At 36.7% G+C, this 25,244-nt stretch overlaps 1 protein-coding gene across 1 annotated transcript in view; it reads left to right on the top strand.

The window, feature by feature from the left end:
* The window catches only part of ADGB (androglobin), a 174,552-nt gene that overhangs the window by 136,354 nt on the left and 12,954 nt on the right, over positions 1–25,244 (top strand). Inside the window, exons 29-33 of the mRNA XM_003790264.2 lie at positions 2,590–2,701; positions 14,068–14,240; positions 16,085–16,261; positions 16,990–17,092; positions 19,506–19,721. Coding sequence (XP_003790312.1) covers positions 2,590–2,701; positions 14,068–14,240; positions 16,085–16,261; positions 16,990–17,092; positions 19,506–19,721 — 781 coding nt within the window. The remainder of the gene's footprint in view (positions 1–2,589; positions 2,702–14,067; positions 14,241–16,084; positions 16,262–16,989; positions 17,093–19,505; positions 19,722–25,244) is intronic.

Below are 25,244 nucleotides of genomic sequence, written 5' to 3'. Positions count from 1 at the left end.
GTTCTTCTTAGCAAAGTATCTCAAAAATGGAAGAAAAAGTATCCAATGTACACAACCCTACTTTGAAACTAATTCATAGCTTTTATAGGAATGTCATAACCTAATTATAGCCTTAGAATATGGGAAGGGGGTGGGAGAGGGGAGGTGAGGGGGATGGATGGGGGAGGGAGGATGATTGGTGGGGTCACCTCTATGGTTTATCTTACAAGGGTACAGGTGAATCTTTCTAAAAGCAGAGTATGAACGTTTTAACTCAATATCTAAGAAAATGACATGAAGGTAATGTTAACCAGTTTGATGAGACTATTTCAAAATGTATATGAAAACAGCACACTGTTCCCCATGGTTGCATTAATATACACAGTTATGCTATAAGAAATAAAAAAAACCAATTGAATATTTCAACACATTCCTCTCAAACTGACAGATTAAGCTGAAAACAAAATAAATATTATTCTGAATATTTAAAAAATCTAAGCATAAACTCAATACCTTATACGTTTGTAGAGCATTTTACCTAATAAAAAATATAATTTTTCTTAACACATAAAAAACTTTTTAAAAAGTATTTTAATAGGTGATAAATAGAAGAAGTGTCAATAAAATCTATACTATCTATAGTATATTGATATATTTTGATGTAATGCAATGAACTAGAATTGAATAATTATAGTTTCAAATACCATAAAGATGAAAACTTAAGTATACTAAGCAATCCTTTAGTTAAAAAAAATCAAAAAGAAATTGTGAAATACATAAGATTCAATAAAGGTCAACAACCACAAATCAAAATTTGTAAGCAGCATCTAAAATAACATTTAGTGGAATGCTACTTTTAGATTAATTCATTAGGAAGAGTGAATTATCAAAACCAATTTGGTAAGCTATTGTTAGTAAAAAAAGAAAAGAGTAACACAAAGAAAAAAGAAGAAAGGATTTTAATAGAGAAGAGACATCAATGAAAAGGGGGAGAAAAAGTAAATTAGATTAATAAATTCTAGGCTATTTGTTTTAGAGATTACTAAAGTAGACATAACTACAGTAAGACCTATCAAGAAAAAGAGTGAGTAAAATATATAAGTTAAACAATAATAGAATTAAAAAATAGAGTGGAGGAGAAACTACAGACAACAGATTTTTTAAAAATTGAGAGTATCATAAATGAAGCTGTACCCACAAATTCAAAATCTATTGGGATGGAGAAAAAAAATCACATAAGATCCTAGGAGGAAAAGGAGAAGAGGAATCGCAAAGATGATTCATATGAAAATAGAAAATCTGACTGAAACAATAAATAATAATAAAATTGAAGTGATAATCCAGTCTTCTAAGTCTTCATTTTCCCAAAATCTATCTGCCCAGCTCTAATATATTTTCAAAGAGCAAACTGTTTTAGAAAATAGTAGCAACAACAGCAAAAATACTAATTTTCCAAGTCTTTTTAAGAGATTAATATAATCCTGATTTCAAAACAAGATAAAAGTAACACAAAACATGGATAAAATTCATGTATAAACATGAATGAATAATTATAAAGAACATGATGGATAACAGTTCTACCAGTGTGCAAAGTGATCAGACAGCATTCACTTCAGGAATTCAGAAGTGTTTTGCCATTAAAAAAAAAAAAAAAAAATCTATCACTATTAGCCACCAGAGTAGTGGAGTTGATGAGAATAATTGTAGAGTGCTGATGCATTTCATGAAGTTCAATACCTATGTACGGATTTCTAAAAAGTGCTCTTAGCAAACTAGCATAGGAGAGAGACTTCTAACTGTAAATGTTACATACCAAAAATCTTTAACTTAATGGAGATAGCCATATACAAAACATTACGTTAATGTAGAAAATTTACAGGTATTCCTACTAAAATTGGAATACGAAAGAATGTGCACTATCATTGCTAGTAGTTAATAACATTGGAAAATTGTGATAATGGAGAGTCAGACCAACAAGACCAGAAACAAACCAAGAGTATTCTCAATAATCAGAGTTATTTATAGATGATGAAAATTACCTCTCCTTCAAGAGCAGTAAAACTAGATGCCTCGCTGACAAATAAAGGCAAATTCCAGATGCATTCAAGATGTAATTGTAAAATTTTAATCCACAAAAGTAATAATAGATGATATGGGAGTCCGTTTTTTGTGCCTGAACACAAAAAAAGTGACGACCCTAAAGGGCCCACTGTTTGAAAAAATACTCGAACTCTTTGGTTATCTTGAAAACGCAAAATACAACAGCAGTGAGATTTCACTTTATACCCATTGCAACCAGCCATAATTAGGAAATGAGGTGGTAGCAAGCACTGGTGGGCATGGATATTAAACTTTAATAAATTGTAGTGTTATAAAATTTTGGAGAGCAACTGGGATTACTTAAATTATGATCATACAATACAGAAAATTATGCATTTCTTATGTGGCTAGAATAATAAATTATACAGGGTGTCCATAAAGTTCTTGTGCAAACTATTTTAAATTGCACACATACTTTATGGACACTATGTTTAGGCACATACCGTGTATATTTTCTTGTTTGTTCTTTTTTTAAAATTATTTTTTATTATTGTTTGTTATATTTCACAGATGTGCAAGTATATTATACAGTGTTTCGTGTTGTATAACAGTTGGCCTCTCACTGAAAGTCAGCTAACATTTGTACAAGCACTCAAAGAATTAGAGAAAAATGATGCTAAAGGTATGTCACTCTAAATGTTTATGCATTTGCTTTACATTTTATGTAACCATATAAAAGTAAATTGATCGGCGCAGCACCTGTGGCTTAAGTGGCGAAGGCACCAGCCACATACACCAAAGGTGGTGGGTTCGAATCCAGCCTGGGACACCGAACAACAATGACGGCTGCAACCAAAAAAACTGCTGGGTGTTGTGGCGGGCTCTTGTAGTCCCAGCTACTTGGGAGGCATAAGCATAGCCCAGGAGTTGGAGGTTGCTGTGAGCTGTGATGTACGGCACTCTACTCAGGGCGACAGCTTGAAGCTCTGTCTCAAAAGAAAAAAAAGTAAATTGATCATGTAATTATTAAAACATATTGCTTATAATTTGTATTATTTATCTTGTGACATTTTCTGTTGCTAATTGGTTCTGTATTTCAACTGTTTTTACTGCCTGGTTTATGAGAAACAAAAAATACAGGTTTCATTAAGTTTCATTTGAATAGATTTTATCCAGCAGGTAAAAATTACTCATGGAGTATACTATTTCAAGAAATACATAAGAAATCTCTCTATTTGCAAAATTATATTTGCCAACAACTGTTGAGAAAGTAGAGCAATAAAGATTTTAAACTATTTTACCAATTCTTCAATTCCAGAAAGGGAATTTCTTAGTGAAAAGGGACTCTGGCTTCTTCTTCTGTTTTTTTTTTTTTTTTTTTTAAATATAAGCTAATCTCATGATTCTTGAGCAGAAAATGACAGTGACAGCAATGTTTTCACAAAAAAAAGAAAATCAAAAGGAAATCTCAAATGGTCTATGCCCCTAAGCTTCATATCCCCTTGTGCAATATTACAATCAAACCTGCAGCAATATGTATTTTCTATTTATGTTCTTTTTAAAAATTAAACTGGATTTCCTAGTCATAAAAATAATATATCTAAAAATAAAACCACACAATACAAAAGTGCATAATGTCACAAGTAAGCCTTCATTTCTTCCCGGGCCCATATGTCTTAGTCCAATCACCCGATGATATCCACAATCAAAGTCTGCTTTGGTGTCTTTCCAAATCTTTAACGCTTATGTATAGAGTACTCTGAGTTCCTATCCCCCGACAAACAGTAGATTTTACTTCTTTAGGGTCTATATTCCTTTATTTTATGCAAGTCCCTGAAGAACAGCCCATTTTTGCTTGATTCTTTCGTTCGATCTAGTTAGGTATGATACATGCAGCGAGCCCTCTGTAGTATTTGTTGAATGAAAAGGAAAATGAAAGGACACATGTAAACTAGTCTCATCATTATTGTCCTTATTTGCTGATTGTCAACAGCTCTGTTGACGTGTTTTACTTGCTTGTATCAGCTGCATGGACCCCATCAGGAAAGAGACATTTGCCTAGTAGAGATTCGTTTATACAGAAGGTAAGAGAAAACTATTATTGCTAGACATGTCATGTTCATTAGAATGGGTCATAAAATCCAAAGATAAATTGTGACAGTGCATGATACCAGGCGTTCCCATTTAGAATGTGTTGAATGTGCTTCCACGGCAACACAAGACACTGCAGAAATCCCTGGGCTGCTGCTGCCCTCACGATGGGCCAGGAACTGCGTCTTTTGCATCTCCACACCAAATAGAAGACGTTAGTATAGGTTTGTTGAGTGAATGTGTGACCATGCTATGCCAGTGACAGCAGGTAGGTTTAAATCTCAATGGCTTTCTGGCCTGCTGTGTTGACAAGATTCCAAATCTGTGATGAGGCTCAACAAGAAAGACACGTTGTCAATGTCTAACGTGGACACTGGAGGAGAAATTGGTAGCCTCAAGTCACAGTCAACATCTTGTTGCTCTTCACATGGGTCTTGTGTATAACCTCTCAGTAAAGTCATGGAATATAAAGTTTTGGAAATATCTCTTCATTCTGCTGCAACCTCCCTTCCCACAACCAATGCCCCCATGGCCCGGCACCACTGAAATGTCAAGTGAGGTGTTGATTTCGTATTCTCGCCTACTACAAGAGGTCACAATTCCTCTGTGCATGAAGGTCAGACGGAAGCTGAAGACTCCCTGCAGGCTTAGTCTCAGGCTGGATAGTCTCACTGACGCCTTCGTTGTGGCTGCACAGGGAGGTGGCTTTGGCCATTGCTGCTCTCATAGACTCCTCCCTGAGCCAGTGCTTCAGGCTCTACCCCCTTTTGTCCTGGGCCTCCTCACTCTGCCCAACTCTGCCTTTTGGAGTATCCATCACTGTGAATTTGAGTCCTTTGATTATGTTGCAATTGACCACCCATTCTCATAAATGTCTGATGGAAAATAGATGAGCAAAATCTGTTAATCGTACTTGTTTATTCCTCTTTGCATGTTACCAGGTTCTCTCTCTCTTTCTTTGCTTGTCAGGCCGTCACTTTTGTTCTCTCTTAAATTAATCAACCTTATCTCCACCCCCTCTGGGATCCAAATCACAATCTCTTAGCTCACACTGTGTCAAAAATTTTTGTATCTATAATTCCTATGTCAATCAGTGGAAACCTGGGTGAAATAATGGATGGTACAAATTATGTGGCAGTTTTGTGCCCTCTACTGCACAGAAGTAGGTACATGGCTTGTGCTGAATACCAGTGGAGTTAAATATTTTATGCTGAAGATCCATGTGCAAATAACATATTCACAATTATGGAGATAAAATAATAAAGAAACAGCACAGTTTTGTGTCTGTGTGCTCATGTGTTCAGCAAAGCTACTCTTGTTTCCTTTTTATGTTTTTCAAGGACAATGGATGGGACTAGTACATTCTAGGTGACATTTCTGGGGACTGAAAATTCAATTGATCAAATAAAACCTCACAGTTTTTTGCCTATGTGAGTTTTTTCATGAATTTTCTATAGCTCTCCATACTTATGATTTCTAGATCATAATAGTCTATTTTCCTATCTCAATAAACTCTAAATAGTCTGCTACCGTTGTTAGAGCAATTGAAAATGTGAACCCAACTCCATGCGACAGGGAAGGAATGATCCCATCATAAATGATGGAAACAGAATGATACAATGACTTCACTAAACTGAAAATCTTGTTCCCAGGGAAAAAAACTATTCGTGAATAACGTTCAAACAAGATTAAAAGAATATGCAATGATTAAACAGGAAATATTTATGAAAACATTTTAAGCTTTTCAAAGAAAAGTAGTTATCATCATCTAGCGGATGGTAATGGACCAGTGAATGGGGTTGCTTTCCTCCAACTCTCTTAGATAAACTTCTAATGTCTAAACAGGTGCAAGAGCAAAATATCTCTAATTGTTCTTGAATTGAGTCAAATATATACATATATATTTTAAATATATATGTCTGCATGTATTTTATTCATTAACTAGACATTTAGTTCCAGAGCCCATAAACTGAGTGCATTGTGTAAAATTACACAAATCTAAGAAGTCCAGAGAAAGAAGAAACGATACTTTGAAGTGGTGTGAAAAGTGGAGGATAAGACAGTTTGTTCAGGGAAGTCTTGAAAAATTCCAAGCATGTAAAATAAAGCTCTAATGTAAAGCTGAAGTGGTAAGAAGGAGAGCGTGTCTCAAGAGAGCAAGAAGGCTGCTGTGCACTCAGGCCACACACGAGACCACCCACCGGGCGTCAGGGGCGGCTAGAGGGGAGATGATTCTGCCCAGAGAATAATGAGGAACAGGGCAACAAGGGCAGCTCCATGTACATGGCCACTATTCAAGGCCATTCCCCTCCTCCTCCTCAGTCAGGAATGGGGGGAGGGAGGATCCAGAAATGTGTTCACTCACTTAGTTCATGGAAATTCATTATTGTCAACATGAGGACCTCACAGTGTTAGACACAGGCAGCCCTAAATCATCACTTTTCTTCAAAAACATACTGGATGGGAGAAGAAAAGGGGAATATGCAGGAAAAAACAGGAAAATACCAGTATGCTAACACGGTTCTTTCTGGGTGTTGAAATTATTAGTCATGTTGCTTTCTCATTTACTTTTTTATATCTAAAAGGAAATTTAAGTAAAAATAAGAAATATATAAATCAGAAGTTATCAATGAGCACATACTACTTTAATCAAAAAAAGACTGTACTTTTATTTTATAACCAAAAAAAAAAAAAAAAAAGAAAGAAAGAAAGAAAGAAACTCTCGAGAGGTCTCCAAGTTTGATTATTATGATTGAGTGCTATTATGTGGCTCTTACTCTCATTAGTACATTACACTTATTATTCCCAATTCTCACAAAAACTTTTGGAGCTTGTTACTATCATCTCAGTGTTGCAGATGAAGAAATGAGGCTGAGATGCTATAAATCATTTGCCTACGTGTACAGAGCTAGGAAAGTTCACAGAAGGAATGCTCTTACCCAAGTCGGACTTACTCTAAAACCCAAAACCTTTGCACTGTCTCACTTAAGTGAGACTTTCGAACCAGCCATATTGCCATGGTAGCAATGGTGGTACCGGTAATAGCAGCTAACATGTATACAGATGGTGTCTAATGGCTTTTTATATGTTTATTCAGTTAATCCTCCCAATAAACCTGGGAGGTAGGTGTTATTACTTCAGTATTGCCATTTTACAGCTGGGGAAACAGCATGAAGTAACTTGCCCTCAGTTGTACAGCTAGTTGCTGGCATAGCCAGGATGTTAGATGGAAATTATGGTCTACCAAGAGCTTTTGAATGGGAAAACATAATAACATCCAGTAGTGTAAGTTTCATATTTTTTGTGCCCCACAAAAGCGTCCATATTACTTCACTGACTATAAAGGTTTGTAGGTGGGTTTTATTATGTTTTCCTGTATATTAATGGATAAATGTTAAAACTCTAAGGAAAACTAAAGAAAAATATTAATATCTAAAATGGACATAGTTCTATAATTTATGAAATACAATCACGTAACCTGTAGAGAGGGTTATGGTATAAAATTAATAGGAATTAAATTTTTAAAAGGAAGCCATTAGATGAGGGGAATATAACCGCGTTCCTTGGTTCACTGCTTTCTGTCAAGGCTGTGTCAAGATAATAAGTATAAATTTCCTAGAACCTACTAAAAGTCGAAAGAAAGAGAATACCATTATTATGGATTCTAAAGAGAAAATCATTCTTCAGGAGTAATTAGACGTGTTCTCTTTTGACCTCACATTTGACAATTTTGACTTCTACGAGCAGCAGCTAGAATTAAATTACCCCTTGCATTCCATAACACATTTGTTGCTGAAAAGCCCTAAGCAAAGAAAGCCAGAATTAAGTTGTATTTAAAATGAACGAGACTCATTTTCTGTTTTAAAGAATATGTTGTTAGACAATCTTCTTGAAAGTCAAGCAGCTTTTGAATTCAGAACAATCAGTCTTCAACATCATGTTTATAAATGTTTAGCCAACTTGATTAAATTAAGATAGCATGTCAACTGCTATGCATCAATTATATTTACAAGTAGACCGGCATGCTCTAATTTTAAATGTATGCTATACTTTAGAAAAAGTCAATTACCAATATCTTCAAATTATCGACTTAGAATGCTTTTAAAAGATACATTAGATAAAGAAGAAATTGGTCAGGTGTTTTTTTTTAATTACTATGTTGGTGACTTAATTTAAATTTTATGTTCATCCTCACGTCAAGGTTGCCCCATTTATTCATTTAAACTCAACATTTAATTTCTGTGAGAAAAATCACTTATAATTTGATAACTTTTTGAAAATTCCACATTTTTTTCCCCCAATGTGCTGCCCTCAATGCAGGGAAAGATCAGAGAAGGCAGACTTCAAAGAAAATTTCACATCTTTATAGCCCATGATAAAAAATAAGGCCTGAAATATGACTATTTCAGGATATTTCTGTTATGAATTTTTAGAAAGCTTGGCCGCTGGTTGGCATAAGGCAACAGTGCCACCTTTCGTATATTTTAATACCTAAGCTTTGTAAAAATCTCTTCCTGAGATGGCTGACTTTCACTTACTACAACAGATGACTGGAGCGCGTTGAGCAAGTTGTACTTAGTGACAGCAGCTGCTTTCAAATAGAGTGAGTGACAGCATCATCTCAAACTCCTTTGGTCAATATGTTACACTTTGATGTTGCTGTCCTGCACCTTTGAAGTTCCAATCTATTTACAAAACAAAAAATAAACTTGGTCATTCTCACAAATACTGGGTTTCAAGTCCCACCCAGTCACATTAGCAGAATTATAACAATAAGCAATACTTTTTACTACTGATATAATACTGTTCTTTCTTTGGCACAATGAATACATTGTGAACCAAATTCACAATTTTTCAAAGAAACCAAACATTATTAAAACTATATATATGTACATATATCTTTATGTGCATTTATATATTAAAAGAGATTTTTCTGTTTATATTTACCAAGTATGATTGCATTTGGTAAGTGTATACTTTGTTCTAAATAAGCACTCCAGTTTAGAAATATCTAAGTTTTCAAATCTCAACCGGATTTGATTCTTTAGTATATAAATCTAAGCACTGAATTTTAATCAAAAGAACAAAACTGCATTTTTAAATTTTTATAAGTTTTATGCTTCTGAATATTTCTATCTACTATCTTCTGGATACATGTAAGATAATGTCAGAAGAGAACTAAAAGCATAATGTTAAAGGCCTTTTAAATTCATATTCTCTGAGCACCTCCTCTCTGCAAGGGGTATATTAGTTTATTCCAATAATTATTTCCTCTAGAGGTCTCATAATTACATGAATATATAATATGAAGTCACATTTTTAATAATTTTATAATCAGTAAGATGTTTTTTCTTGCATCTTACTGCTTTATATCCTCTCGATACATACAGATTTTCTATAAAGCTTTACATATTAATCTGATGAGTACATATTACTAACTTCAGCTCAATACTATACTAGCTAAAATTAGTATTTTAAAATGAGGTCTATAATGATATTCTGGTCTTCATAATTCATAAGGAGAAAAGGTTACCATTATGCCATTATAGAACATGGAAATTATCTTACTCTATATATTAATAATAGGAAGTCAGGCATGCAGGGCTGTGTGCTTGACACTCAGCAGGTGCTTTGTGTACGTAAACGTGAGTATTGCGATATGCTAATTTCAGTGGAATCAAAGACACCAAAATATATGACTCAAACACTAAGAACTGTGGGCAGTAGGAAAAGAAAGCCAAAGAAAGACTTCCTGGGGCAGCTGGAGATTCAATTTCAGCTGACAATTGTTAAACATCTTAAAAACCCAGAATGTCTGATGCCAGGCATGATCCTATTTTAAATGCTCTGTATTGATTATTTTAAGCCCTGTGGCTATGGTGTAAGTATCTCTATGATACAAAGGAAGAAACTAAAGCTCAAGGAATGTAATACCCCTACCAAAGTTAACCTATAGAGTGGATGAGCCAGGATTTACCTCTAAGTCATCTGATTATTTGACCAAAGGATTTCCCCCAGTACGACAGGTCTCAACAGATAGGGTTATTGGCAGAAAGTCAAGATCCCTCTTTGTAAAGGGTGGTTCTTAAAGTTTCTCTGTAGTCTTGCAGGGTGATCTGATCCCTGATGTTAAAGTAGCTAATAGCTCGGCACCAAGTAAATTATGAGATCTGTGTTCTTTATAATTACTATTTTACTTTGCTAATGAAGTGGTTTATAAGATTCCAATTGCAAAAGAACTTGGATAGGTCCTTTGAACTTATATTTGATTTTTTTTTTAGATTCTTTTAAAAGTATTATCTGTATATATGCATAAGATACAAGTGTAATTTTGCTATGAACTTATATTTAAATGCTGATTCAACACTTATCCATTGGGTTACCTGAGTAAATTATATAACTTCTATGAATCTGCTGTGCTGGGAAGTTCTGAGAATTAAAAAGAAAGAAACATAATAGAAATTCAACAAATATTATTTACTCCCATGTACGTTTGATATTTATAAGGAATTAATAGAACATAAAGCAAATACCCTTCATGTTGGCAGGAGTAATTACACTCTCCTAAAAATAAACCAGTGGTTCTCAAACTATGGTGCTTGGAGCAGCAGCCTCAGCATCGTCTATGAATGTGTGAAAAATTAAAATTGGGGGCCTCACCACAAACCTGCCACATCAGAAATTACAGGTGGCACCCAGAAATCGTTTATAACAAGCCCTTCAGGTGATTCTGATATAGGCCAAAGCTTGAGAATCACTACTGTGAAGGTACCATCAGCTTCTTTGAATTCTAAGTCATTGGTTTTCTTTCCTTCAGCCCACCCTTTTGAAGAACTTATTTTTAACAAAAACAAAAATTGTATAGATTTGTTAAAGTATTGTTTCTGAAAATACAATCCATATGCCAGTTGAATTAGAATCACTCGGGGTGGTGTTTAAAATTGTAAATCCCTGGGTCCTACACTAAGTTACAGGAATTTGGAATTTCTGAGGGGTAAGCCTCAGGATGTACATTTTATAGGCTTTCTGGATGATGTGCACATTCATCAAAATCATGAATTGTTCTGTTACAATAGGTACAGCATTATCAGTAAGAGAATTGTGTGACAACAAACATAGTATTGCTGGTAACAGAGTTGTTTAACAGTACAAGATGAACATATAGTGAGTTCTTCTCTCCCAGGTTAGATAAAATGTTAGATAAAAGTTTTTTAATCAGGTGCTGGCCAGGAATGGAACCCTAACACACAGTTAAACCTACACACATTTGCCATTGAGACCTTGGGGACTAAGATTTTATTGGAACAAGAAGCTAAGCTGGTAGCGGTGGCCAGCAATGCTGATTGTCATTGAGACCTCAGGGACACAGATTTTATTGAAATAAGAAGTCAAGATGGTAGCGGTGGCCAGCCATGCTGATTATCATTGAGACCTGAGGGATACAGATTTTACTGAAACAAGAAACCAAGATGGTAGTGGTGGCCAGTGATGCTCATTGTCATTGAGACCTCAGGGACACAGATTTTATTGGAGCAAGAAGCCAAGATGGTAGTGGTGGCCAGTGACACTGGTCAAAGTTCAGTTACCTTATATTGGGCTTATGATGAAGAACTCTTCCTGAACTGTCTCTGTGAAGCCAGGGAGGCCTAAACAGATTACAGAGAAAGCAACAATAAAACAGTTTCATTTCTTGTAGGTGGTCTCTCTCTCTTTTCAGATTATCACTCTGTTGTCCTAGGTAGAGTACCATGGCATCATAGCTCACAGCAACCTCAAACTCTTGGGTTCAAAAAATCCTCTTGCCTCAGCTTCCCAAGTAGCTAGGACTATAAGAACCTGCCACAATGACTGGCTATTTCTTTTTTTAGAGATGTGGGGTCTCACTCTTGCTCAGGCCAGTTTCAAATGCTGAGCCACCCAGAGTGCTAGGATTACAGGCCTGAACCACTGGGCCCCACTGGCAGTGTTTCTTCATCCCCAAAGATTTTGGCTGACAAAGGATATCAAACATTGAAGGAGAAAATGTGTTTACTGTGACCTTTCCTGATTTCTATTCTGGGTTTCTGATAAAAAGGTGATTTATCAAATTAAAAAGAATGTTTGCTTTCATTTCTTCTTTTTTTTTAATTCTGTTTCTAAGGTTCATCATCTCTAATAGGCCTTATCTTCCTCTCATTTAGATAATCTTATTCTCTTCTGGTAGGTTCATTTTTCTCACCTTTCTACTCACAAGTTAAATCGGTCTCATCCTATTCATCACTTACAAGAGCTGAGCTGCTTAGAATGGAATCTCACCTTCTTCTACCAGGGCCTTTGTAGTTTCATGCACTTGAGACAAGGTCTCCATGTAACATTGAGAAACTCAGGCTAGGTGAATTTTCTTTTCTCTCAAATCTTGCCCAGCCAAACAGCACAAAGAAGTCCTCAGGAGGTTCAGATAAGAAAACAAATCCAGTGGAGATGGCAGAGTAAGGACTCTGAAATTAATTCCTCCACAAAATCAATAAAAAGCCTGGTAAAAACTATCACAATTAACTTTTTCAGGGCTCTGGAAATTTTAAAAACCTTACAGCAATTGGAGAGTGAGGCAGACGAATCTGTGTAAGAACCAGAAACTATATGGCATTTCCACTTGTCCTAGACCTATCCCTTGTTTCCCAACTCAGCAGAGGCCTTAAAAAATAACAACCCATATTCCTATCACAGACTGGCAGACATCAGAAGAAGTAAAAAGGAACTAGATTTCTTTCAAGGCTTTATTCCCAAAGACTGATTATTATTTGACATGTCTGGTGATTTTCTAGAAGACTTCACTTATAAAACTGACTTGAATTTAACTCACTATGAAAAGCCTTCTCCATAGGATGGGAGATAGTTTGATCAAGATTATCCAGTCTGAGGATAAGGAATGAAGAAAACTGGACAGATCCTGAGAGACTTGTTGGACACTATCACACATACCAACATATACATAATGGGAACTATAGAAGGAAAGGATGAAAAGAAAGTAGCAGAAAGGTATTTGAAGAAATAATGGCTGAAAATGTCCCAAATTTGATGAAAAACATGAATTGGCACATTTAAGAAGCTAAACAAACTCTAAGTAGAATAAAATGAAAGAGATACACAGACACATCATAATCAAACTAACTGCAAAGGCAAAGAATTTTAAAAGCAGCAAGGGAAAAGTGACTTCTCACATACAAGGGATACCAGATAAGATTATCACAGATTTTTTAACCAAAACTCATGGAGATCAGAAGCCAGTATGAGGACATATTCGAATAACTGAAAATAAATTGTCAAGCCAGAATTTTAAACACAGAAAAACTATTCTTAAAAAATAAAGGATTATTAAGGAGAAATTAAGATATGAAAAAAATATTTGTCATTAATAAATCTGCCCTACCTGGCCCTGGCCAAACTGCAACACACACACACACAAAATAGCTAGGTGTTGTGGCAGGCACCTATAGTCCCAGCTACTGGGGAGGCTGAGGCAAGAGAATCGCCTAAGCCCAAGAGCTGGAGGTTGCTGTGAACTGTGATACCAAGACAGTCTACTGAGGGCAACAAAGTGAGACTCTGTCTCTAAAAAAAAAAGATTAGAGCAGAGATAAAGGAATTCACCATTATATTGGAAGTATTAGACAGGGCAATCATACAAGAAGTGAAATAAAAATTACCCAGATAGAAAACAAATTAGATAGTGGAGACAGCTGCATAATCTTAGGAATGTACCAAAGCCCATTGATTTATCCATTTCAATGGCAAGTTAGTGGTATACGAATTATTTGTCAGTTTTATAAAAAGGAGTCACACATACCTTTATAGAAGATGTTTGCTTTACAAAAAGAAAACCCAAATCTCATGGATTAACCACTTCCCCTGTCCCTGTGTGAAATGGTTTTATTGTTATATCACAACTCAATGGTTTCCATTTTTATTTCTCTCTAGCTCATAGTGAGAAACACGAGGAATTAGTTACCATGGGAAGCCCAGATTCCCATACAATTAGCGAGGGGCAGAAATCTTCAGCAACTTCCAAGACAACAAGGAAAGGCAAAGATAAGGCGTCTGAGAAAGAAAAGACAGCCAAAGAAAAACAAGCACCTCGCTTTGAGCCTCCGGTGAGTATGGTACTTGTAAAACTGGAGTCACTTAATGAATTAGAGTTCCGTGGATGCTTGCCTGCCTAGCTCATCTGAGGATAAAACTATGAAAAATTCTATCCCCCTGATTCCAACCACCATCTAGAAATCATGAGAACTTTCCTTGAACACTTCCTCCAAGTTTCCCCTTTCAGTTCAGTATCAAAAGCATTCATTGAACTTTTAGTACATAGAACACTTTTCTTGGGACTTTGGCTCTGAAGATTAATATGATCTGGTGCCTATCCTAAAAGAACTCACCAGTCTAATGGAAGAGACTAAAAATAAACAGAGTTTTAAATAAATAAAACAGAGTGTGTTTTAAATAAACAGAGTGTGTGCAGTGGTAGAAAGCATGGGTCCTAATCTGCCTGGATTAGCCAGGTAAAGCTGATGTAATTATTGAGCCATATTGAGTGTCAAGGAACAAGTGGTGCATCTCCCAGGTTTCCAGGATTAACTAAGTGGGATGTTGCTGGTAAAATAGGCAGTGAAGGAAACTTAGCAAATACAGAGAAGCCATGATGACTCCGTTGTACCAGGCTCCAGGAAGCGTCCATTGCCTTTGAAAGATTTTATTTCCCAGAGGAACTCTACCCTTAAAAATGAAATAAATAAGCTTAACTCAATCCATATGTTCCTACAAGACACGTGGCTTTCCTTTACGACCTTCATGGTGCTCCCTTCCCCAGTCAAAACTGCACCCCAGGAAAGTTTTTTATAAACTCATTTATCAAGAAGTTTAAAAAGAAAAGTGAACACACTGTTTTAAAAGGAAGAAATAAAAGAATTTCCATTTGTGAGACACAGTTCTCATCAGAATATTTGGGAAATACTGTAGGAAGTAAGGTCTTTTTGGTAACAGTGAAACCAACCTTCACATGAAAACTTTACTCAGTATCTGTACCAATCCGCCCTTCCCCAGCTTTACATCATTTGACGTGGATAATGAAAACAGTCTCCACCTTATGTAAAGTGATGCATAACCTCATCAGTTTCAACCTTGCCTTCCTAGCCAGTTGCCACCAATGAGCCTCACCTATGCACAAGCTATCAAATCCTTTATCATTCTGCTCCCAGACTATAGTCCACTGAAGTGACCCTGGGAGCCATCAAAATGTTGTTAGCTTTCATAATAGATACATAGCAAATATATCCAGACCTGAAAATGACCAACTATCTTGATCTCATTCTTGTGACAAGATTCTATATGTGGGCATAAGGGTAATTTATAATTTCTTATGTACAATTTTAAGTAAAATTCATGTACAATCGTACAATTCAGTGGGCTTTGACAAGTGTATTCACCATATAATCCATATACCCATCAAGATATAGATGATAGATAATTTCCACAAGCTGAAAACTACCTTCAAACTTCTTCGCAATCTGTCACCCTGTGCCCCATCTTCAATGTCTGATCAACCACTGATCTAGTCACCATAGACTAGCATTGCTTGTCGTGGAATTTCATATAAGTGAATGATACGAGATGTACTCTTGTGTGCTCAACTTCTTTACCTGCGTATGTTGTTTTACCGTGATGTGTACAAGTAGTTTATTACTTTTTAGTGTTAAGTAGCACCCGATTATATGAATAGACGACAAGGTGTTTATCCATTCCCCAGTGGGTAGACATTTATGTTTCCTTCTTTGTGTTATTATGACCGCAATGGGCATTCTGGTACAAGTCTTTTGTGAATGCAAGTTTTCAGTTCTCTCGGATAAAACAGCTAACAGTAAAATTATGTATCAGAGGGTAAAAGTTAGACCCTTCTGAAAGGATAGCCTCCTACCCGAAGGCTTCTATTTTATCTTGTCAGACATCCACTGTGCACTCTCAGCAAGAAGACCCAAACAAACCCTACTGGACTTTGAGGCTGGTCACTGAACACACTGAATCCGAACTATTAGAAGTGAAAAAAGATACAGAGCGAGCAGACGAAATCCGAGCCATGAAGCAAGCCTGGGAGACAACAGAGCCAGGAAGAGCCACCAAGGTCACCTGACTTAGAAACACTGGCAGTTTTTACTTTTCATCCTTAGGGAAGGTCTGAGAAAACAGTCATGCTGGTCAAACCTCATAGTCTTTCCTTTAGAAATGGTATCTGGAATTTTATCGGACATTGCGTGACCAAATGTTGAAGGCCCACATTTGGAAACGATGTGAAATATTCCCCTCCCGATAATCACAACAAAGTACGTGGTAGCTCCACTTACAGACCCAAACTATGAGCTACCTCATTCTTTTCCATAGCTCTGTGTCCACGTCCTCCCATAACACCTCAAGTAAGAAAGCATGCAAATGTATAATGTGTGCTTTCCTGTATTTTGGACAGCTTGGATAGGTATTTTTCAAATATTATTAATATAAAAGGCATGTGCTGCCCCCTTGTGGAATTTGCATGCCTAGTCTCCCATCCCTGAACCTGACAGATCCCCATCCTGAAAACAGTTAAGTGTTTCATATTCCAACACAGCTTACCTTGGGCAGATGAAAAAGGTTCAGGAGCAGGTGAATCTGTGATCGCATGCCCAGTGTATTAGTTGTGGAGGGTTCTGAATTTGAATTTATTGGCTAATTAAGGAGGGTTGGCCTGGCTCAAACTGCCCTAGTCAATTCCCACTTTCCCGTTTCCCTTGAGACTGAGCACCGTTAATAGGCTGTTGCCTCCGCTGGTTGCTGGTTTTCAGGAACGTTAAAAGGCTGCTAACGTGTGTTCTTTAGGCTTCTCAGGCTCGTTTGCATTACCTCAGCCGGTTCATTCAGAAGACACCTGACCCTGAGACTTTTCCTGTGTCTGAAAGCCAAACTAAAGCCCCGGAGGAAGGTCAGTGAATGCTGCCCGGCCTGCTACAGGGCAGAGAGACTTGACTCTTGAAAACGAGTGGGTCATGCTTGGTAAAAGGAAACATTTCGGGATCGCTTTCCTTCAGGATTGTAAAAAGTTACGCAATTTCAGATAACAGTTAAATTCTCAAATCGCTCAAATCACCTTCACTCATTTTCACTTTTAGGTCCTACTTTCCTGCCCACCCCCACAAGTAAATATGAACCCAGAGATGAGGGTGCAAGCTAGTTGGCAGGTGGCAGTGGGGACATGAAGGCAGGCCTGCTGCTATAATTCTCAACAGTAACAAGTAACCAGAAGAATCATAATAATAAAATGAACTTAGTTTATTAAGTAACTGCCTTGGAACCGGCACTATGCTTTATATTATTCCATTAATAGGCGTCAACCCTCTTGAGCATATAATATTTCTAATTTACCTATAAGACATCAGTGCAGAGAGTGTCAATAATTTCTTAAGTTTACAAGATACTCCGAGATGGAGCCAGCCTGCGGACAGGCCCTATCCCTTAACTTTTAAGAGGAGCTGTGTGAACAGCTGGCATCACCCTAACCCTATTACCCTGGGTAGGGCACTGTGCAAAGTTTTGCATGTTTATTAATCTCACTTTAACCCATAGCACCTGCGAGGGAGACATTACTATTCCCATTTCACAGTCATTTATCTAGAAAGTGACAAAGTTGGGATTCGAAATATCTCTAGCTCCTAACACACTCACTCCTCTAACAGTTAGAATTAATGTAACATTAGCACAAAAACAAAAAGGTGAATAAGATTAATTTCTCTTTTTTTTTGGCTATAGAGTTTACTGTTTAAAAATAATTGTATTAACAGTTGCAAAGAAAGTGAAACTGACATTAAAACTGACACACACACAAAACTTTATTCAAGACTACTGAAATGGTGAAGAGATCGAAGTCAGCTCTGAATACAGCAGGGACAAGTAGGGATTTATGACCAATAAGGCAGGAGAGGGAATAGATGGAAAATCACCAAGAGGAACTTGACTGGACCACAAGGGTGGGTGGATGGATGCTGTGTAAACTGGGTTAACGGGACTGGTTACTAAAAGGGGGTCAGCAACCAAGGGCAGGGCCTAGTGAAAAACAGGACTCAAGGGTCTGACCTTGTCCTCTAACAAACACACAGTAAAGGCACAAGTCTTACCAGAGGAAGCTTATTTGCGTCTGAATACATTCAGGAGCCACTGTTCAGATCAAGATATAAAACACTTACCTCACCCCACAAGTCCTCCTCCTTTGTTACCAGCTCCCTTCCTCCCTCGGGGTAATCACTTCTCCAACCTGGTCACCGGCTGGAGGGATTTTGCCTCTTCTTGCATTTCATCAATTTAGCCTTGTATGTACTTCATGGGTCTATTTGGTTTTTCTCTCTCTTCCTGTGTCTGGAAAGTAAACTGTGTTTTATGAAAATTTTATTTTACCTAGGTAAGATAAATTTATTTATTTGTAGGTAAAAAATTATTATTATTATTATTATTATTTGCAGTTTTTAGCCAGGGCTGGGTTTGAACCCACCACCTCTGGCATATGGGGCCGGTGCCCTACTCCTTTGAGCCACAGGAGCCGCCCATAAAAAATTATTTTTACCTAACATTTATTTTGCCAAATTATTGGAATACATTTTATTTTCACCCCCTTTTTCTTTTCATCAGTCTTGCTCTAGCAGGTGCATAACTTTTAATGCTTTTAAAGAACCAACTCTAGACCACCAAGTGTCTGCCTTTTATTTCAATATTTCATGGTCTGCAGCACTATTTTATCTATTACCTTTCAGGCAATGCAGAATGTAACATAAAGTTGATCACCTGCAGTTGATAAATAGGGAAATAATGTCTGTATAATGGGGAAGTCCTGGGAGGCTTTACACAGTTTTTCTGGGAAAAGTAGGAATGAAATATTTAAAGGAAAAACCTTCCAGTTCTATAGTGTTACAAGCAAAATCCCCTTCCAGCTCTAATTTAATACAATTTTGGATAAGTGCCTGCACGCAGAGCCCCCTGCCCATAAAGGAGACCCCATCCATGCACGAACCGTTGTCAGCAAAGGACTGGTTGCCCTTTCTCCAGGGCCCACCTCCATGGCAGTCCTAATTTCTCCTGGATAATCATTTCCATTTATATAGTCTCAGCTCCTAAAAGCCTCTTTCTTTATGGGAAGTTTTAGTATCCTGACGCAGCTTCCAAACACACTGCCCACCTGGGCCGCCTACATTGCCCTCTGAGATACCAAGGTCTATTTTTCTGTGCTCTGGTTAAAAGCAAAAAAGCTTTACAGTCACCCGCTCCAAATTTGTGCCCCATCTGTGTTGTCTGTTGCTGTGACCTCATAGAATTCAAGCTTTTTCAGTAACGCACACGTCATGTTATAGTTGAAACACCTGCAAGTGCCGTCAAAGAACCAGAGGTAAAGAATTCTGGGAGTTCAGAGAGCAAAGATGCGACAATGACAGGGACTATGGTATGGAAAAAGTGGCAAATGTCCAAGGGTTTGAAGGATCTGGCAAAACCTGTGAGCAGTGACAGTGGAGGAGCATCCCCGGTGGGCAATGAAGAGCGGGACACCAGCTCCCGCAAGGAAAACACCAGTAAGTATTGCTCTTGTGAGTCACATAAATACATACTTTCAAGTAAAAACTCTGGAAAAGACTTTTACTTAAACATCTGTGATGGCTAGGGCTACAAAAATAGAAAAATGTGGACTTTGGATATGTAGGTCTTCATTTTACTTGTCAGAGCTGGTCATTTGCTCTTCACTGAGTTAATTGTTTTCTTTGTGGTGCAGAGGTTTTTTAGTTTGACACAATCCCACTTGCACTATTTTTGCTTTGGTCATTTGTGCTTTTGGGATCATATCCAAGAAATCATTCCCCAGACCAATATCATGGAGCATTTCCCATATATTTTCTTCTACTAGTTTTACAGTTTCAGGTCTTACATTTAAGTATTTAATCCCTTTTCAGTTGATCCTTGTATAAGGGTCAGATAAGGGTCCATTTTCATTTTTTTGTACATGGATATCCAGTTTTCCCAAGACCATTTATTGAAGAGGCTGTCTTCTCCCCTGGTGTGTTAGACTGTAAGTGTGGGTTTATTTCTGGGTTTTCTGCCCCACTCTTTTGTTAGAGGTATCTATCCTTAGCCATTACCATGCTTTTTTGGTTACTATATCTTTGTAATATAGTTTGAAATCATGTAGTGTGATGTCTTCACACATGATGTGATGATCTTTTTTGGTCAAGATTTCTTTCTGGCTATTCTGGGTTCTTTGAATGGAGTCTTTGGGTGTCTTTGGGGGCCTTTCTATTTTGAGGTCTTTTGTGGTACCATATAAATTGTAGGAGGATCTTTTATATTTCTCTGAAAAAATGACATTGGAATTTTGATAGGGATTTCATTGAATCTGTAGATTCCTTTGAGTATTATGGATATTTTAACAATATTAATGCTTCTATTCTATGTTCATGGGATATATTTCCATTTATTTGTGTCATCTTCAATTTACCCTATCAATGTTTTGTCCAAGGCCACACCAACCTCTACCCATGCAAGCCCCACTGCACTAACTTGTGGCTAACAAGGTCATCTTTAAATTGATAAAATTGAACATAATGTTGACTCTTAAGTTCGCACCAGGCTGAGGGTGGTCACAGTTCAGACTTCACATTCCTCATACCCACAGGCCCGTGTTGTGAAGCAGTGCAGCTTGTGCCCCAGTTTCAGTTTACCTAGTCCTCATTTCTTCACATCTTTAACCATCAATCTATTCAGACATTTTCATTATAATCAAAATAATTGTGAAGGGATATACTTGCAGGAAATAGTGGAGAACCTGCAGGCCTTCTGATGTCAAGACCATTCCTTTTTAAGCACCAAAGGAGGCAAGAAAAACTTCATCTTTCTCTGCTGTACCCCTTTTAATGAAAAGATTTTTTATGTAAAACTTGGATTCTGTCAAAAGGCCACACTTAAGAATCAGGGTGTTGGCTGACCAGAGGCTGTAGGAAAGGATCTGTTTCCTTTTCCAGTTTCTAAGGCCACCTTATACCTTGGCTACACCCACTTTCTCACAGCCATGGCTTGCAGGGGAGTACCTTCAAATCTCTCTCTCTCATTCACAATAGTGTCAATATTAAAGGCTTGGAAATAAATTTATATGTTGAAAATTACGAAGCATCATCAAAGGAAATCTTAGAAGATCTAAATGAACAGTCCATGCTTTAGAATAGAAGACCTAGTGTTGTTCAGGTCGTAATCTTCCTCATAATGATCTATAAATTCAGTGGCATGTCTATCAAAATCACAGAAGACATTTTATAGAATTTGGTGAGCTGATTCCAAAACATATGGAAATTCAAAGAACCCAGAATAGCCAAAATAATTTTAAAAAAGCAAAAACAAATGGGAGGAAAACTTCTTCAACATGATAAAGAATTTTCAACCAAAAAACACTATACTTAACATACTTGATGGTGAGGAACTAGAGGCTTTACCACTAAGATTAGAAACAAGCCAAAGATGACCTCTGAAAGCCCTAGCAAAGGAAAGTAAAGATATGCTATTTAGGAAGGAAGGCATAAAACTCACTTTGTTTGTAAATGTTGTGGTTGTCTTTGTTGTCTTTGTAAAAAATGTCTTTCTCTGATGAGGAATGCTGACAATGGGAGAATCTGTGCACATGTAAGAGAAAGAGGCTTATGGGATACCACTTTACCTTTCTCTCAATTTTACCGTGAACCTAAAACTGCTCTAAAAAATAGTCTTTCTTAAAAAAGAATAATTGAGATTTTTACTTTGTAATTTCAAAATTGATTATGAAGTTAACAATAATAATCAAAACACTATGGTTTGAAAATTTCTTTAAAAATCAAATATAATTTTACCAAATGATACTGCAATATTCTCCTACATAAATAAAAAATCCAGGAAAAATACATCTATAGAGACCTAACTAGATTAATGGTTGCTCAGAGTTTGTGGTGGAAATAGGGACTTTATGTGAAAGATAGATGATGGAAATGTTTCAGAATTGGATTTTACTCATGGTCACATAACATGGTAAATTTGCTAATAAGGATTAAATTTGACCCTTAAAATGGTGAATTTAATGATATTCAAATTATGCATCAAGAAGTTTTCTTTCCTCTTTTTTATTTATTAAATCATAGCTGTGCACTTGATACAATCATGGGGTACAATGTGCTGGTTTTATATATAATTTGAAATATTTTCATCAAACAGGTTAACATAGCCTTCATGGTATTTTCTTAGTTATTATGTTAAGACATTTGTAGTCTACATTTAGTAAGTTTCACATGTACTCGTAAGATGCACCATAGTCCCACCAATCACTCTCCCTCTACTCATCCTCCCCCCTCCCATTCCCTCCCTATCCCCATATTCTTGGGCTATAATTGGGTTATAGCTTTTATATGAAAGCTATAACTTGGTTTCATAGTAGGGCTGGGTACATTGGATACTTTTTCTTCCATTCTTGAGATACTATGCTAAGAAGAATAATTTCTAACTCCATCCATGTAAATGTGAAAGAGGTAAAGTCTCCATCTTTTTAAAGGCTGCATAATATTCCATGGTATACATATACCACAATTTATTAATCCATTTGTGGGTCGATGGGCACTTGGGCTTCTTCCATGACTTAGCAATTATGAATTGGGCTGCAATACACATTCTGATGCTAATATCTTTGTTATAATGTGATTTTTGGTCTTCTGGATATATACCTATTAGAGGTATTATAGGATAGAATGGCAGGGCAATTTTTAGATCCCTAAGTGTTCTCCAAACATCTTTCAAAAGGAATGTACTAGTTTTCACTCCCACCAGCAGTGTAGAAGTATTCCCTTTTTCCTACATCCATCTCAACATCTCAGTTTTGGGATTTTGTGATGCGGGCTAATCTTACTGGAGTTAGATAATATTTCAAAGTAGTTTTGATTTGCATTTCTCTGATGATTAAGGAAGATGAACATTTTTTCATATGTCTGTAGGCCGTACATCTGTCTTCTTCAGAGAAGTTTCTCTTCAAGTCCCTTACCCACACTGAGATGGGATCACTTGTTCTTTTCTTGCTAATATGTTTGAGTTCTCTGTGGATTCTGGTTATTAAACCTTTGTTAGAGACATAACCTACAAATATCTTCTCCCATTCTGAGGGCTATCTGCTTGCTTTACTTACTGTGTTTTTGGCTGTGCAGAAGCCTTTTAGTTTGATCAAGTCCCAGTAATGTATTTTTGGTATTGCTTCAATTGCCCAGGGGGGTCCTCCTCATAAAATATTCACCCAGGCTGATTTCTTGAAGAGTTTTCCCTGAACTTTCTTCTAGTATTTTTATAGTTTCATGCCTTAAGTTTAAATCTTTAATCCAGTGAAAGTCTATCTTAGTGAATGGTGAGAGGTGTGGGTTTAGTTTCAGTCTTCTGCAGGTCACCAGCCAGTTCACCCAGCACCATTTATTAAATAGAGAATATTTTTCCCATTGAATGTTTTTAATTGCCTTGTCAAAGATCAAATAATGGTAAGTAGCTGGGTTCATCTCTTGGTTCTCTATTCTGTTTCATACATCTACCTCTCTGTTTTAGTGCCAGTACCATGCTATTTTGATCACTATTGATTTATAGTATAGTCTAAGGTCTGATAGTGTAATTCGCTGCTTTGTTTTTATTTCTGAGTAATGCCTTGGCTATTCGAAGTTTTTTCTGATTCTATATAAAACAAAGTATTATTTTTTTTTGAGATCTTTAAAGTATATATGACAGTGGAGCTTTAATAGAGATTGCATTAAAATTGTATATTGCTTTGGGTAGTATGGACATTTTAACAATGTTGTTTCTTCCCAGCCATGAGCATGGTATGTTTTTCCATTTGTTAACATCTTCAGCTATTTATTTTCTCAGAGTTTCATAGTTCTTTTTATAGAGATCTTTCATGTCCTTTGTTAGATAAACTCCCATATATTTCATCTTCTTTGGTACTACTGTGAACGAAATAGAGTCCTTGACTGTTTTTTCAGCATGACTATTATTGGTATATATAAAGGCTATAGATTTATGACTGTTGATTTTGTCTCCTGAGATGCTGCCATATTCTTTGATCACTCCTAAGAGTTTTGTAGTAGAACTCCAGGTGTTTTCGAGTTATGCAATCCTATCATTGGCAAAGAGTGAAAGTTTGACCTCTTCTGACCATATGTGGATACACTTGACCGCCTTTTCTTGCCTAATTGCGATGGCCAAAACTTCATTACAATGTCAAAAAGCAGTGGAGACAATAAGCAACCTTGCCTAGTTTCTGATCTGAGTAGAAATGATTGCAGTTTAACTCCATTCAATATGATATTGGCTATGGGTTTGCTGTAGATGGCCTCTATCAGTTTAAGAAATATCCCTTCTATACCCATTTTCTTAAGTGTTCTGATCATGAAAGGATGCTGGATATTATCAAAAGCTTTTTCTGCATCAATTGAGAGAATCATATGGTCTTTGTTTGGGTTTTTTTTTTTTTTTTTTTTGGCTGGGGCTGGGTTTGAACCCACCAACTCTGGCATATGGGGCCAGTGCCCTACTCCTTTAGGTTGCTACCCTGGTGGTCTTTGTTTTTTAATTTGTTTATATGATGAAATATATTTATAGATTTATGTATATTGAACCAGCCTTGAGACCCTGGGGTAAAACCCACTTGGTCATGGTATATAATTTGTTTGATATGTTGCTGGATTCTGTTTGCTAGGATTTTGTTGAATATTTTTGCATCAATATTCACTAGTGATATTGGTCTATAATTTTCTTTCCTTGTTGGATCTTTTCATGGTTTGGGGATCAAGGTGATGTTTGCTTCATAGAATGTGTTGGGTAGTAGTCCTTTTTCTATATTTGAAAAAGGTTGAGTAATGTAGGTACTAGTTCCTCTTTAAAGGTTTGGTAGAATTCTAATGTGAAGCCATCTGGTCCTGGACTTTTCTTTTTAGGGATATTTTGTATAGTTGATGCTATTTCAGAACTTGATATAGAACTGTTCAAGATTTCCATTTAATTCTGGCTAAGCCTAGAAAGTTGATGTGCTTCCCAGTATTGGTCTATCTAGTTCAGAT

Source organism: Otolemur garnettii, unplaced genomic scaffold, assembly GCF_000181295.1.
Source record: "Otolemur garnettii isolate 467f Iridium unplaced genomic scaffold, OtoGar3 scaffold00042, whole genome shotgun sequence".
In the NCBI taxonomy this organism is placed as follows: Eukaryota; Metazoa; Chordata; class Mammalia; order Primates; family Galagidae; genus Otolemur; species Otolemur garnettii.
This window is presented reverse-complemented; position numbering and strand designations above follow the sequence as displayed.